At 40.5% G+C, this 12,890-nt stretch overlaps 1 protein-coding gene across 3 annotated transcripts in view; it reads left to right on the top strand.

Annotated features, from left to right (window-relative positions):
• Umad1 (UBAP1-MVB12-associated (UMA) domain containing 1) overlaps positions 1-12,890 on the top strand; it is a 204,864-nt gene that overhangs the window by 16,882 nt on the left and 175,092 nt on the right. For all 3 annotated transcript variants that reach the window (XM_042272791.2, XM_016005434.3, XM_042272790.2), the window contains exon 2: positions 5,433-5,535. In XM_042272791.2, coding sequence (XP_042128725.1) covers positions 5,454-5,535 — 82 coding nt within the window. In that variant the 5' untranslated portion in view covers positions 5,433-5,453. The remainder of the gene's footprint in view (positions 1-5,432; positions 5,536-12,890) is intronic.

Below are 12,890 nucleotides of genomic sequence, written 5' to 3'. Positions count from 1 at the left end.
TGTTGATTAGATTTGGGCTATTAAAAATGTCCATTTTAGGTCTGAAATTGTCATCGGAGGCTGGTTTGCATAATATTCAGACAAGCAACATAATATTTTACAAAACTGAACTCGTTGCTTCCTTATAAAAAGTACATTTTTACATAGCATCTGAATTTCTGGTATGCCTTAAAATCATATTGAAATGGAATTTGTTTTCTTTTTGTTATTAATTTTTTAGGTTAGCAAACAAAGTCACGAGTGGATTTCATGATGTCTTCTTCATACTGTTTTTCTTCTCTTAAGCATTCCTTTTCTACTTTTCTTACTCAGCTTATCACTCTCTTTTCTCTATGGCTGGACTTGTCAGTCATTTTTTTACTGGCTCTTCTTTAGCTGCGTTTTGTACAATGCGAGTCACTGAGCTGTATTCTACATCATTTCAGTACACTGTTCCCCTTCTCCTCAGATATTTCCTGTCTTAATCCAGTCATCATCACACTTAGCCTCTGCAGCATTATTTGAAAAATTTAATTGTTGCACAAGTCTCTTCTAGAGTGTATGAATTTAATATTGAACAAATCTTGGTATGCTGCGCTGCATATTCTAATATTTTTTGACTTTTCAGCCTTTAAAATAATTTATCATTATTCTTCTCAGTCTTGATTTCTGTGGCTTATGTACATATTACCTTGTCTCTAGTGAGGTTCCTTCCTTTGCTATCCTGTAAACACTCTTGTTCGTATTGGTCCTTCTTACTGAAGACTTTCCTTCTTTCTTCATTTCTATTGATGCCCTACCCATCAGATGGTCTTCCAGGGCTTTTGGAATTTGTAGTGATCTTTTGGAAGTGATATATGCTATTTAATGTATTCTTAATCTAAGACTAAAACTGCAAAAAGCATGGATCACAGCCCTATACTATTTTGGTACTTCTCAGGAGAGATTAGTAAACTTTCATCTGCATTTGTATTTTATTTCCATAATTATGCACTTCATAATGTATCATTACAGAAGAGGAGCATTACACATTGTTTAGGATTTTAATTTTTCAGAAGTATGAAATTGACATATTTTTTGAATATTGGCACAAGCATGAAGAAGAAAATGTGTTTATAAATGCACATATATATCTTCTATCGTAAAGTGGCTGCCATGTTTCAGTCATGCAGGAATTTCACTTCTGGTATAGTTAGATTAACTAGGAGTCTGGTGGGATTAAACAGATAATAAGCCTGAGAGATCTTTGTTTTCTTATGTCTTAATCTTGTTGTAGGTGATATTACTGAAAAAGAAACCCTTGAAATAGGAAGAAAAAATAATTATATTATGCACTTTTCCATACCCCCACTTTAGAGCCGTGAGGTCTGTCTGGTCCCGCATCTGGCATACCTGCTGGGTGTGGTCAGTGTGTATCATTAAAAGTGAATATGTTGCCCTGTACGTTCAGGTTGTGTTGACTGCATAAAGAAGTGTTTTGTTTTTTACATAGGGATTTTATGTCCAAACACAAATTGATTTAAAACTTTGAGATGATTTTCTGAATAAATGTGAACTAAAATGTTTACATAACACCTAAATATGCTCTTAATGTTCATAGCTTTATTGAAGTATCAGGTGATTTGCAGGTTTCTTGTCCCAGTCTATGGCTTGAGAATGTGAAGTCTGTCCCTGTTTACCTCTGAGATCCCGTGTCTGCCTGTTGGGAGGACTCTATTCTAGCTTAGCCAAAAACAGTGTCACTGCTAGCAAATAATAGGTTTTTAAGAATATCTTTGGATATTTTTCCATTTGCAGTGGTAAAATTTACTTATTATAGATAATATTGAAAATAACAGAGAAGGGAAATAGCCTGAAGCCTGTTCAGGAACTCATGTAGACATCATCACTGTAGACGTCATCACGCATGTACGTCAGATGCTGCACCGAGGCCTCCGTGCTGTTTACAGGCCCCTCTCTTTCGGTGCTGCTCTATGATGAGTGCGAGCGATTGTTTCCGAGGAATTGTAGGCAGTGACAGTTTGTCCCTCAGATACGAGTCCAGTGCTGCAGCAGCCGTGCTGTCCCGGTCTCCGTCCTGAGCACCTAACCAGTGCTGGCAAGACAGAAACACAGTCAGTCAGTCTTGAACACAGATGTTGTGGAGTTTGGAGATGTCTTCCAAACAGAGAGGAGCAAGGCTTGGAAAAGTAGGGACTGATAAAGGCAGAAATAGAATTACAAAGACAGAAATTGGAATTAGTCGAATGTAATCAAAAGAGGAATGTAGTGTTGAAGGCCCACACAAATGTCAGGAATTTTTAGACTGCCTTGTGTTTGTGTGTGTGTGTGTGTGTGTGTGTATGTGTGTGTGTGTGTGTGTGTGTGTATTCATGCTGGAGCACATTATAACATTGCATGAGTGGAGGTCAGGGGACAACTTTTGTAAGTTGTCACCTTACACACCGCAGGATGCTAACTCCATGTGAGCCAGTCTAGGAACTTTGAGCTCGGGCTGTTACCTTGTCTCTGCCTCCCATCTTGCTATCGGAGCACTGAGTTACAGCAGGAAGCTGCTCATCCTACTTTGTCCATGGGGTCCAGGGGCCCGAATTCAGCCTGTCAGGCTTTCACAGCAAGTGCCTGATGCACTGAGCAGTCTCTTCAGTTCCATGTTTTTGAGATAGGGTTCCACTATGTAGCACTTGCTGGCCCAGAACTTGCTATATCAACTGGCCAGGCATTACCTTACTGTGCTCCTTCCTCCTCTGATAGCCAAGGACTGGAATTACAGACATGAACCACCATACCTGGCTTTGGTATTCTATTGATTAAAAAGCAGATACCAGTGAGATTTGGTTGTGCATGGTGGTGGGTGTCTATAGTCCTATCTATTCTAGATGCTAAGGAAGGAAGACATGTGTGGTGATATTGTGTTCTCCAAAATATTGTGCACCCTAATACACTTATCCGGGGTCAGAGAACAGAACAGCCATAATATTAAACATAGAGGTTAGGCAGTGGTAGCACACACCTTTAATCCTAGCATTCCAAAGGCAGAGATCCATCTGGATCTCTGTGAGTTCAAGGCCACACTGGAAACAGCCAGGCGTGGTAACAAGAGCCTTTGATCCCAGGAAGTGATGGCAGGAAGCAGAAAGGTATAAAAGGCATGAAAACCAGGAACTAGTCAGTTAAGTTTTTAGGCTTCTAGCAGCAGTTTAGCTGAGATCCGAGTGGACGAGGACTCAGAAGCTTCCAGTCTGAGGAAATAGGATCAGCTGAGGAATTGGCAAGGTGAGGTGGCTGTTGCTTGTTCTGCTATGATCTTCCGGTGTTCACCCCAATACCTGGCATCAGGTTTGTTTTTATTAATAAAGACCCTCTAAGATTCCTGCTACAGATGAGTGAGGTTAACCTCCATATCATACCAAGAACCTGTCTCCACCCTATTGGGTGCTGGAATTCTAGGCATCTGCCACAGTTTCCATCTTTTCATCTTTTCTTTTTGATTTTTCATCTCTTTGAGTTTTTCACTACTTCCTTGGAGGCCATGTCTCCTGGTGTTCTCTGAAGGGGCGCCAACCTGTGTGCAGTCTTCTTTTGGCTCTATCAGGGTATACAGTAAAGCTCTATCTTTGAGGATGGGGGAGGTCATCATGTTTTGAAATACTATCCTTTTCTCATGGCCGATGTTTTGTCCTTTCCATTTTTTATTCCCTTTAAAAGAGAAATCTACTGGGGTAGTGGGGCACTCTTTAAATTCCAGCACTGAGCACTGGGGATTGGGGGCTGGCAGAGGCCCTCAGTTTTGAGTTTAAAACCAGTCTGGTCTACAAAGTAGGTTCTGTGCCAATCAGGGCTGAACAGAGAGACCTTGGTTTTAAAATAACAGCAAAACCCAAGACAACCTCCCACAAACACACAAAATGAAGTCTGGCAGCTGTCTTCTGTTAACAGGTAGGTATAGTAGTTCCCTTCTGCCATTCGTTTATATTGGGCTCAGTGTCCTTCCTGGACCTCCATGGTCATGATAACCTGCACAATTCTTAGGACCCTTTCCAGCACCACAAGCCTTTTCCTAGGGTTAAATGTTAGGGCTGGAATTTATGAAAACTAAAATTAGGAGTGTTTTCTACATTAAGACTCTGCCTTATCTTAATTCTTTTGCTTGGAGGGACTGTAGGCAGCATATAATGTGAGCTTGCTAGCACACTTTAGCTTTTATCTCAGTTGTTTTCTTAAAAGTTTTCATTTTACAGGAATGTGTCAAGATGGTAGTGGTAGGTGGGGTGTGTGTCAGGGACAGTTCACCAATGCCAAGATCTGTTGTGGAATAGTATTTTAACTGAGCAAAGATGTGTTACATTTGTTTATGCTGCAGAATTTTACTTTAACTATGTGAAGGTTTCTGCTGCCTTTGTTAACAATGTAAAGATGTATCACTTTTGTTTGTGCTGAACTTGTTTAATTATGTAAAGATGTGTTGCTGTTTCACCTTGCCTGCCTAAGGCACCTGATTGGTCTAATAAAAAGCTGAACAGCCAATAGCCAGACAGGAGAGGGATAGGCAGGACTGGTAAGCAGAGAGAATAAATAGGAGGTGGAATCTAGGAAGAACAAGAGAGAAGAAGGAGAGAACAAGGGGAAAAGGGAGGGACACACCTGGGTGGGGCCAGAAGCCAGGCAGCCTCCAGCCAGACACAAGAAGCAGTGAAAGTAAGATACACAGAAGCAAAGAAAGGTCAGAAGCCCTGAGGCAAAACATAGATGAAGAGATACAGGTTAAGTTGTAAGAGCTAGCATGAAACGAGCCTGAGCTAAGGCCAAGCATTCATAACTAATAATAAGTCATGATTTGGGAGCTAGCGGGTAGTCCAAAAGAAAGCCTGATACAAAGATCTGTCTGGGTGGGGGTTTGGGGTGGGCAGTGTTTTTTTTTTCTTCCCTTTTTTATGATGGTACAGCACAGTGCCTAAAGCAGGTAACCGAGAGGTAAAGGATGTCTACAGTGCCTTCTTTCCTTTTCTTTTTAAGTGGCTTGGGCTTTACGAGGCTTCAGCTGAGTAAGGCCTAGTGAAGGAGTATTGTCCAGTGAAGAAGCCCAGACAAGTCTTTTTTTTCTCTCCCCTCACACTAATGTTTATTCTGTGGTTTGTGAAATTCTTTAGATTCAGGTGTTATCTGTTGATTTTAGTCTTTCAAGGAGCATTTCCCAGAATGTTTTTCTGAATCTTCAGAAACTGATAGTGGTTGCACTGTGAACTCTGAAGGCACAGATTTTAGACTCTAAACAGACGTATCTTGATTTGTACCTTCATCTTCTAGTAGCTAGAGAAAGTTTGATGCTTTTAAATTCAGCAGTAGGCGACCTCAGAGTTGTTATTGTGCTACCTTTACGTCAGGCTCTTTCCCAAGAAGAGCAGGAGTTCTGGCCCCATCTGCGTTGACCTCATACAGAATGTCTGTTTCAGAGAGCAGCGGCAGAGACGACTATGTTCCACTTCTTCCGAAAGCCCCTAGAGTCCAAAAAGCCCTCTGTACCTGAGCCGGAAGCAGATGGATTTGTCCTCTTAGGTGAGTCTTTTTAAGAAACAAAATACTAATTAAATGAATTATTTTAAAATTAATTTGATAATTATATGATCGGTTTCTAAACTATGTTTTCTAATTTCAGAATGAGTTAAGTGTGTACTTTAGAAAGCACTATGGCTAAGCCTGCTTCTCCGACCCTTCCCTTTACAGTCGGGAGTTTGTGTCTTGCCAGGCAGAAGGCTCTGCCAGCCTCAGTGGTAGTCTCTGGGAGGCCGCGGGGGTTCATTGCTTTTCTTCTCTCCTCCTGAATTTGCCATCAGCAAAACTTCAGAAAATCCCCGGGCCTCCTGGAAACCATTGTCTTCTGGAGTTTGACAATATAGGCTTCTCTCAGGAATTTATTCCAGCTAAGTCTGGTTTTTTTATTCATGGTTTTCTATTTCTTTTTTTTTCCTATTTTTTAAAATCTCCATAAAGTTAAGACATAGAGAACTTCGCTCAGTTTTTGTTTATATACAATTAGAAATGGTATTATTCTCTGTCACCGTGTACTCACTTAAGAACAGGACAATGGCACACTTGTGTGTGCGAGGTCACATACAGTTTCCAGAGTATTTTATGTATCTTTTTACCTTCTACCTCTTCAGTTTGCCAGCATGGAACATCAGAGACAAGGTCTGTCCATGGGAAGTGGCTCTGCTTTTGTACTGTGTGTGACCTTGAACAAAGGTTTCACTGGTTATCAGGTGTCTACAGTTCTCCAGCCTCAGCAGGTACAGTTCATCTGCTGTGGGCTGCCTTCCCTATTCCCAGGAAGACTGGAGTTAGAAGCATCTTTGATTGAGACTTGGAAGTCTCACAGGCTTCCAGATTTGTTATTTCATGAGGGAATTTCTAAGACTTAATGACTCTAATACGCTCAGTACCAGCTGTTCTGTCTGCTGTATCCAACTCTAATGGTACATTTTCTCAAAGGCTGACAGGCTGTGTTTTGAGCAAGTTTTCCCAGGACCATCTTGGACTGAGCATGATTGATATTCCCAGAACTGTATGTCTCTGAGACTTACGAAGAGGAATCACTTCCATCGCAATCCTAGGAAACCAATAAAATATCCAGTGTAGTTGGTATTACACCTTGTTCAAATGCCCCAGCAAGACCAGAGTTCCCATTATCAGCCGAGGCCTCCTTGTCTCTCAGGAACTGTCAGCTGAGACCTGTGTCTGGTCAGCCCTGTTTGGTTTCAGATGCAAAGCTTCCAGATTCACTGATTTCCTCGGAAAAAGAAAAGAAAACCACTTTGTAGAGCTGATGTTCTGTGGGCTTAGTTAGCTCTCCTGAAACTTCGTGCTATGAGCCGGTATCTCCGAGCTCCCATTTCCTGTCTCCTTTCCCTTTCCTCTTTTCACATCATCTCACTTCTCCCTCAGGAGCACTGCACAGCTTTACAGGTAACAAACACGAATGCTGACTTGACAGGCTTGACATCACAGCTTCGCAACTTACTAGGGTTTCTAGCTTCAGGAAGCTAGTCAACAGTCTTGGTGGTCACTGAGCGTGTTATCAGTCCCTACCCTATGGGACTAGTGTAGAATCAAACAAATTAGTGTGCACAAAATGCTTAGAATAACCTGTAAGTGAGTTACTTACACTGTACACAGAGGGCTTAATTGTGCAGGTTCTTCTCCTTGCATAAAGAACATTGGAATTAGTATGGGTAATCTGTTCCCAGAGTCTGTCTTTTAATCCCGGTACTATTGCAGTTTTAAAATGCTGGACTGTCAGCATTTGGAATTTTTGAATTCAATTTGCTTAGGTATTATAAAACAAGAGGCAGGTAATGTTGTGATACACTGTTAACAATACAGTTCCTGTAGATAATGATACTGTTCTGCACATATCAAAGAGGTGGAGGAGAGAGGTCAGTGTTTCTACCATGTCCTCAGTTTTAATCTAAGTCATTAGTGATCTTTTAAACTTAAAAAAACAAAACAACACAGAAACCTTTAATTGCATACTTACCACATGAAAGTGCTTTTATAATAAAGGAACGCCAGGCAATGGTGGCGCACGCCTTTAATCCCAGCACTAGGGAGGCAGAGCCAGGCGGATCTCTGTGAGTTCGAGGCCAGCCTGGGCTACCAAGTGAGTTCCAGGAAAGGCGCAAAGTTACACAGAGAAACCCTGTCTCAAAAAACCAAAAAATAAAAAAAATAAAAAAATAAAGGAGCATTTAGTGTTGTTTTACTTTTCATTAAGTTTGGCTACCTCACACTTTTACTATCTAATATTTTAAATAAGCAAAATATTTTAAAACTGTTGTATAAAACTGTCATCAAAGTTGAAGGCTCGTGGTATTAATGTTTCATTAATATAAACACCTGTCAGCATTCAAGGACAAACTGACATTTCTGATGGCAAGCCTGACAGTTACTAGGAACGTTGTATTGTCTTTCAAAAATATAATGACAAACTTTAAAATTTATTTATTCTGGGAATTTTCCCTCTTTTGCCATGTCATTCTCTAGCAGTGTCTTTATGTAATATCTACTGTAGTCTCAGAGCATACCATCTGAAGATATTTGAAAAGGTAAGTTAAGTGGTACACATGAGATATTTTTTTTTTCTTTTGGTTTTTCGAGACAGGGTTTTTCTGTGTAGCTTTGCGCCTTTCCTGGAACTCGCTTTGGAGACCAGGCTGGCCTCGAACTCACAGAGATCCGCCTGGCTCTGCCTCCCAAGTGCTGGGATTAAAGGCGTGTGCCACCACCGCCCGGCTCACATGAGATATTTTTGTGATCTTATTGCTACCATGGTGCCATATTCATGTATCCTGGAATATGTACTAGTGACTCTTCTGTTGCTGTGAACAAACACCACAGCCAAAAGCAACTTACGGGAGAAAAGAGTTTATTTCAGCTTGTGGTTGCAGAGGACTAGAGTCCATAGCAGCAGGGAAGGCACAGTAGCCCGAGGCTAGCTCGAGAAGCAGAGGGATCACATCTCAACTGTTCAGTCCTACGCAGGAAGCTAGGAGAGAGAACTGGAAGTCAGCTGAGGCTGTAAACTCAAAACCCCACTGCTTCCTCCAGCAAGGCTCCAGGTCCTAAACGTCCATAACTTCTCCAAACGGTACCACCTATTGGAGATCAGGGGTTCAAATGCATGATGGGGGGTACATTTTCATTAAAGCCATCTAGTTTTGCCAGCTGTAATGGCACATACCTTTAATCTCAGCACTCAGAAGGCAGAGGCAGGTGGATCTCTGTAGCTGGAGTTTTCTCCAGTCCTGCCCAGCCCCACAGACCCCACAACCCCTTATAAAATAATCGCTCAGAAGCTCATATTAATTAAACTGCCAGGCCATTAGCTCAGGCCTACCACTGTCTAGCTCTTACACTTAAACTCAGCCCATTTCTGTTAATCTATTTATCGCCACATGTTCCGTGGCTTTACCTGCAGTCTTTACATGCTGGGCCAGCCTGGTCTTTAAAGCAAGTTCCAGGGCAGCCAGGGCTACACAGAGAAACCATGTCTCAGGGGAAAAAACAAAACAAACAAACAGAAACCAAACAATTCAGTATTTATCCACATAAGATTTTAAAATTATTGTGTAAATTAGGTACATCACAGAAAATAAAGATTGGTTTTGTTTTCTTATCCTCTGACTTCTAAATGATATATGTATATGACTTGGAAACAATTTCCTGACGATATGAGCTGTTGACAATTGGCTAGATTCTCTCTTTACTAACCGTTATAACCTGTTTCTAAGAAGGTCACAGTAAATTACACTGTTAAGGTGAAGAATGACACCTCTTCTCTTTTTTCCACCAGAGAATCCTTTTCCTGTGGCCAGCATTCCTGCTTAATGTTGACTTGAACTTTGGGGTCCATGCAGACCCAAGGCACTCTTGTTGATAATAGGAATATCTAGAGTATTCATGTACAATCAGCTGGCTCATGTTTGTGGAAAGCCTTTTTTCCTCACGAGGATTTCTAAAGCTTTTGGCCTTTGTAGATTGAGGCGCATGCAGACTAAGAGTAAAGGGAGGGTGGGGTGGTAGAAAAACATCCTTCCCCTTGTGTAACCAGTTGGTATTCACAGAAGAAGGCAAGAGTTCATTCAGTAATGAAGTTGAAGTAATCCTCCGGGGTACTCATTTTACACAAAAACAAATTGCAGTTTTCATTTACATCACTGGGTGGCGATTTTTCACAGTCTTGTGCTACTGTTTAAAAAGCCAGCAAGCAGCAAGCATGGCACTGTTTGTAATTACCAGGGCCTTCTTCTGTTATGACACGTTTAATTGTGCTTTTAACACATTATCTTTAAGTTGATTACAAATCTACTAGTGTAATGTGCAACCTTGTAGTTATTTTAAATTAGAAAAGGGTATTGCCTAGATGTTGGCATATAATTCCATCCAAAACCAGGACAAAGGCATGCATTAGCTTATTATGTTATAGCAAAAATCATGAAAACAATAGCGACAAAATCATAGGATATAAAATGAAAGGAAGTAATGTAGATTGTTATTGTTGCCTCCACTAGTATTGTTGACCAAATATTGAATATAATTTTGGAGCCAGCGGAATGAAATTGGGCAAGCAAACTATTGTAGAGACAACAAGAATTGGGTTACAGTACAACTGAAATCCATTACATTTTTTTCTTTATTAAGAAAATTTGTATTAATTTTATATACCAACCACAGATTCCCCTCTCTTCCCTCCTCCCCCCTCAACCTTTCCCCCAACCCACTCCCCCATTCCCTCCTCTGAAAAGGTAAGGCCTCCCAAGGGGAGTCAACAAAGCCTAGTACATTCAGTTGAGGCAAGTCCAAGCCCCTCCCCCTGCATCAAGGCTGTGCACGGTGTCCCACCATAGGAAATGGGCTCCAAAAAGCCAGCTCATGCACCAGGGATAGTATATGCGGGCACTTCTTAAAGTAGGCCTGGGAACTCTGTTTCCATCAAGCTGCTTGTTTTGTAAAACTGAATTTAAAACTATTTTAGTAATTCATAGTGGCTTGGATTTCATCTTTAAGTATTAGTATTAAAATACATCTTAGTTTCTCTCCTTTACTAGCTTAAGTATTAAATCAGATTTTAGAAAGTAATTGGTTGTTTTTAAGATTCTTTCCTGTTACATTTCTCCTTCTGGGAATCAAAGCATATACATATACTTCAGTAAGACCACTAGATTTTTATTTATGACTTTTAAAGTGTAGTCTCTCATCTCTATGATTTCCCGTTTTGTTTTTTTTTTTTTTTTTTTTGGTTTTTTGTTTTTTGAAAATGAAAACTTAGCTGTGTACACTGAAAATTTGCTTTCCTCAGAATGGGGATAATAAGTAATTTTGACTCTGTGTTGAGCTGAAGGCTTTAATTATAATAGCAAAAACTAAATAGGCTTTCAGCATGTGCTTCCTATTTTAACCCCTGTTCTTACAAGACAAATGCACAGATCTTTAAAAATGTACTCATGGATTGAAAAAGTAATTTGATCTTGTCCTTCTGTAGCGATATCCAAAAAAACTCAAATACATTTAATTTTACATAATGATCTCTCTGTATTTTTACTCTTGACCTTTAAATTCCAAAGCAAATGTGCAAGGATTTTTCTCTTAACTTCATTATGTAATGGAAGTTCTTATTTTCCCATTAAAAATGTGGAGCTGTGTGTAATGGATAGAATTTTCACATTCATTGCTACTTAATTCTGATCTAACTGATAACCCAGCAGTGTTTGCTTCCTGGATTTGAAGCTGTTGTCCCTCTGTGGGGGTGTACTGCCCTTCCTATCTTTATGAATGTTTGGAGCGAGAGGGGATTGGCTGGATAGGATAGGGGGAGATGCCAGCTACACAGAGAGGCCGAACTAGCCCTTGTATTTTCACAGTTTTAGGGAAGCCGTTCATTCTTTCTGGAACCCAGTAGACTTGGTTGACTTAAATGTAAATTAGGATTCTCTCTCCCTAATCTGTAGTTCTAATCCTTCCCATTAAGGCAGCACTTGGAGAATATGCTGGTCCCGGGACCCATCCCTGATGAGATGGGCCTGGTGTTGGGCTGAGATACTGGTGCTAGCAGTTTTCCCTGCAGATGATCCCGGCAAGGACACGCAGGGCTGAGGAATACTATAGTATTCTCTAGTATATATCTATAACTCTCTAGGAGTTAGGAACTGTACACCATCAAATAATATGTTAGACGCTTGGAGAAAGACCCAATAAGACAGGCCGTTACAGTTTCTCTTCCACTTCATTTGAATCATAAACAACTAACAAAAAGCAAATGAGACCATAAAAATTTCGGATACCCGAACTTCTAGTAAAGAGCAGAAGGCTTCATAACTGGAATAAGTGAAGTCTGCCTGTCCATGTGATACTTTGGAACCTTGTTTTTTCAGCCAGTGGAGCATTTGGGAAGCATTTTGTTAAGTAGATGGCACAGTGCGCATTCCCAGTGCTCTGTAACTCTGGTCGAGTTGTAATGTGTCTCTGTTGTCTTTAGGTTTGATAGTCTGCCAGCTTTTTCAGGGAACAGCTAAGATTTTTTAAATCTTATTTTTGTCTGAGACCACCAGGCTGTCATATTTCTAGTATGGCTGTAGGGATGGGGGATTGGCTGGAGAGCTGTGATAGTGTGTTCTCAAGGGTCCTTGTTCAGTGTCTGATCAGTAGGGGAAATGTGAGTGTGCACATCATACTAGGAATTTCCTCCAGAGGTTTCTTACAGCTTTCCTTCACAGTAGTTTTTACACCTGAGACTAACTGAAAAATTGTGAGAAGTACTTTCCATGCTTTTCCTTAAAAGTCACTCTGATTTCATCTGTTGAGGAGATAAAGAAGAGACCAAGTGAAATGTCCAACCATGAGTATTATATCAAAGTAGTTCAGATAGGGTTAGAAGACCTGAAGAACTTTCTGATAATCTTCCTAACACAATTAGCTTTCTGCATCTACAGGTTCCATATCTATAAGAAAACAATTATGTGTGTATTAAACATGTGCAAGATGTGCCCTTCTTGTGATGGATCATTCCCTACAATACATGGGATAACAATTATTTTTGTGTTAAATTGCATTAGGTTTTGTAAGTAGTGTAAAGCTGATTTAAAGTACATGTAATGATATGTCAAGGCTATATACAAACACCACATCATTTTTTATGAGTTTGAACATCTGCAGAACCTGATGGGATCCTGAGCTCTTTCCTTGACCAAGATTCTCTATTGTTTCCTAAGAAAGCTGCTGATGTGTAGGCCTAACCTACATCTAACGAGACAGAATCAATCAAGCTAGTGTAGCGTTGCATCCTTCTAAACAGCATGGAAGGGGTAGTATCTTAGGGATGGCGATGAGAATTGCTGAAATCATTCTCCTCTAAGATA

Source organism: Peromyscus maniculatus, chromosome 3 (assembly GCF_049852395.1).
Source record: "Peromyscus maniculatus bairdii isolate BWxNUB_F1_BW_parent chromosome 3, HU_Pman_BW_mat_3.1, whole genome shotgun sequence".
Lineage (NCBI taxonomy): Eukaryota > Metazoa > Chordata > Mammalia > Rodentia > Cricetidae > Peromyscus > Peromyscus maniculatus.
This window is presented reverse-complemented; position numbering and strand designations above follow the sequence as displayed.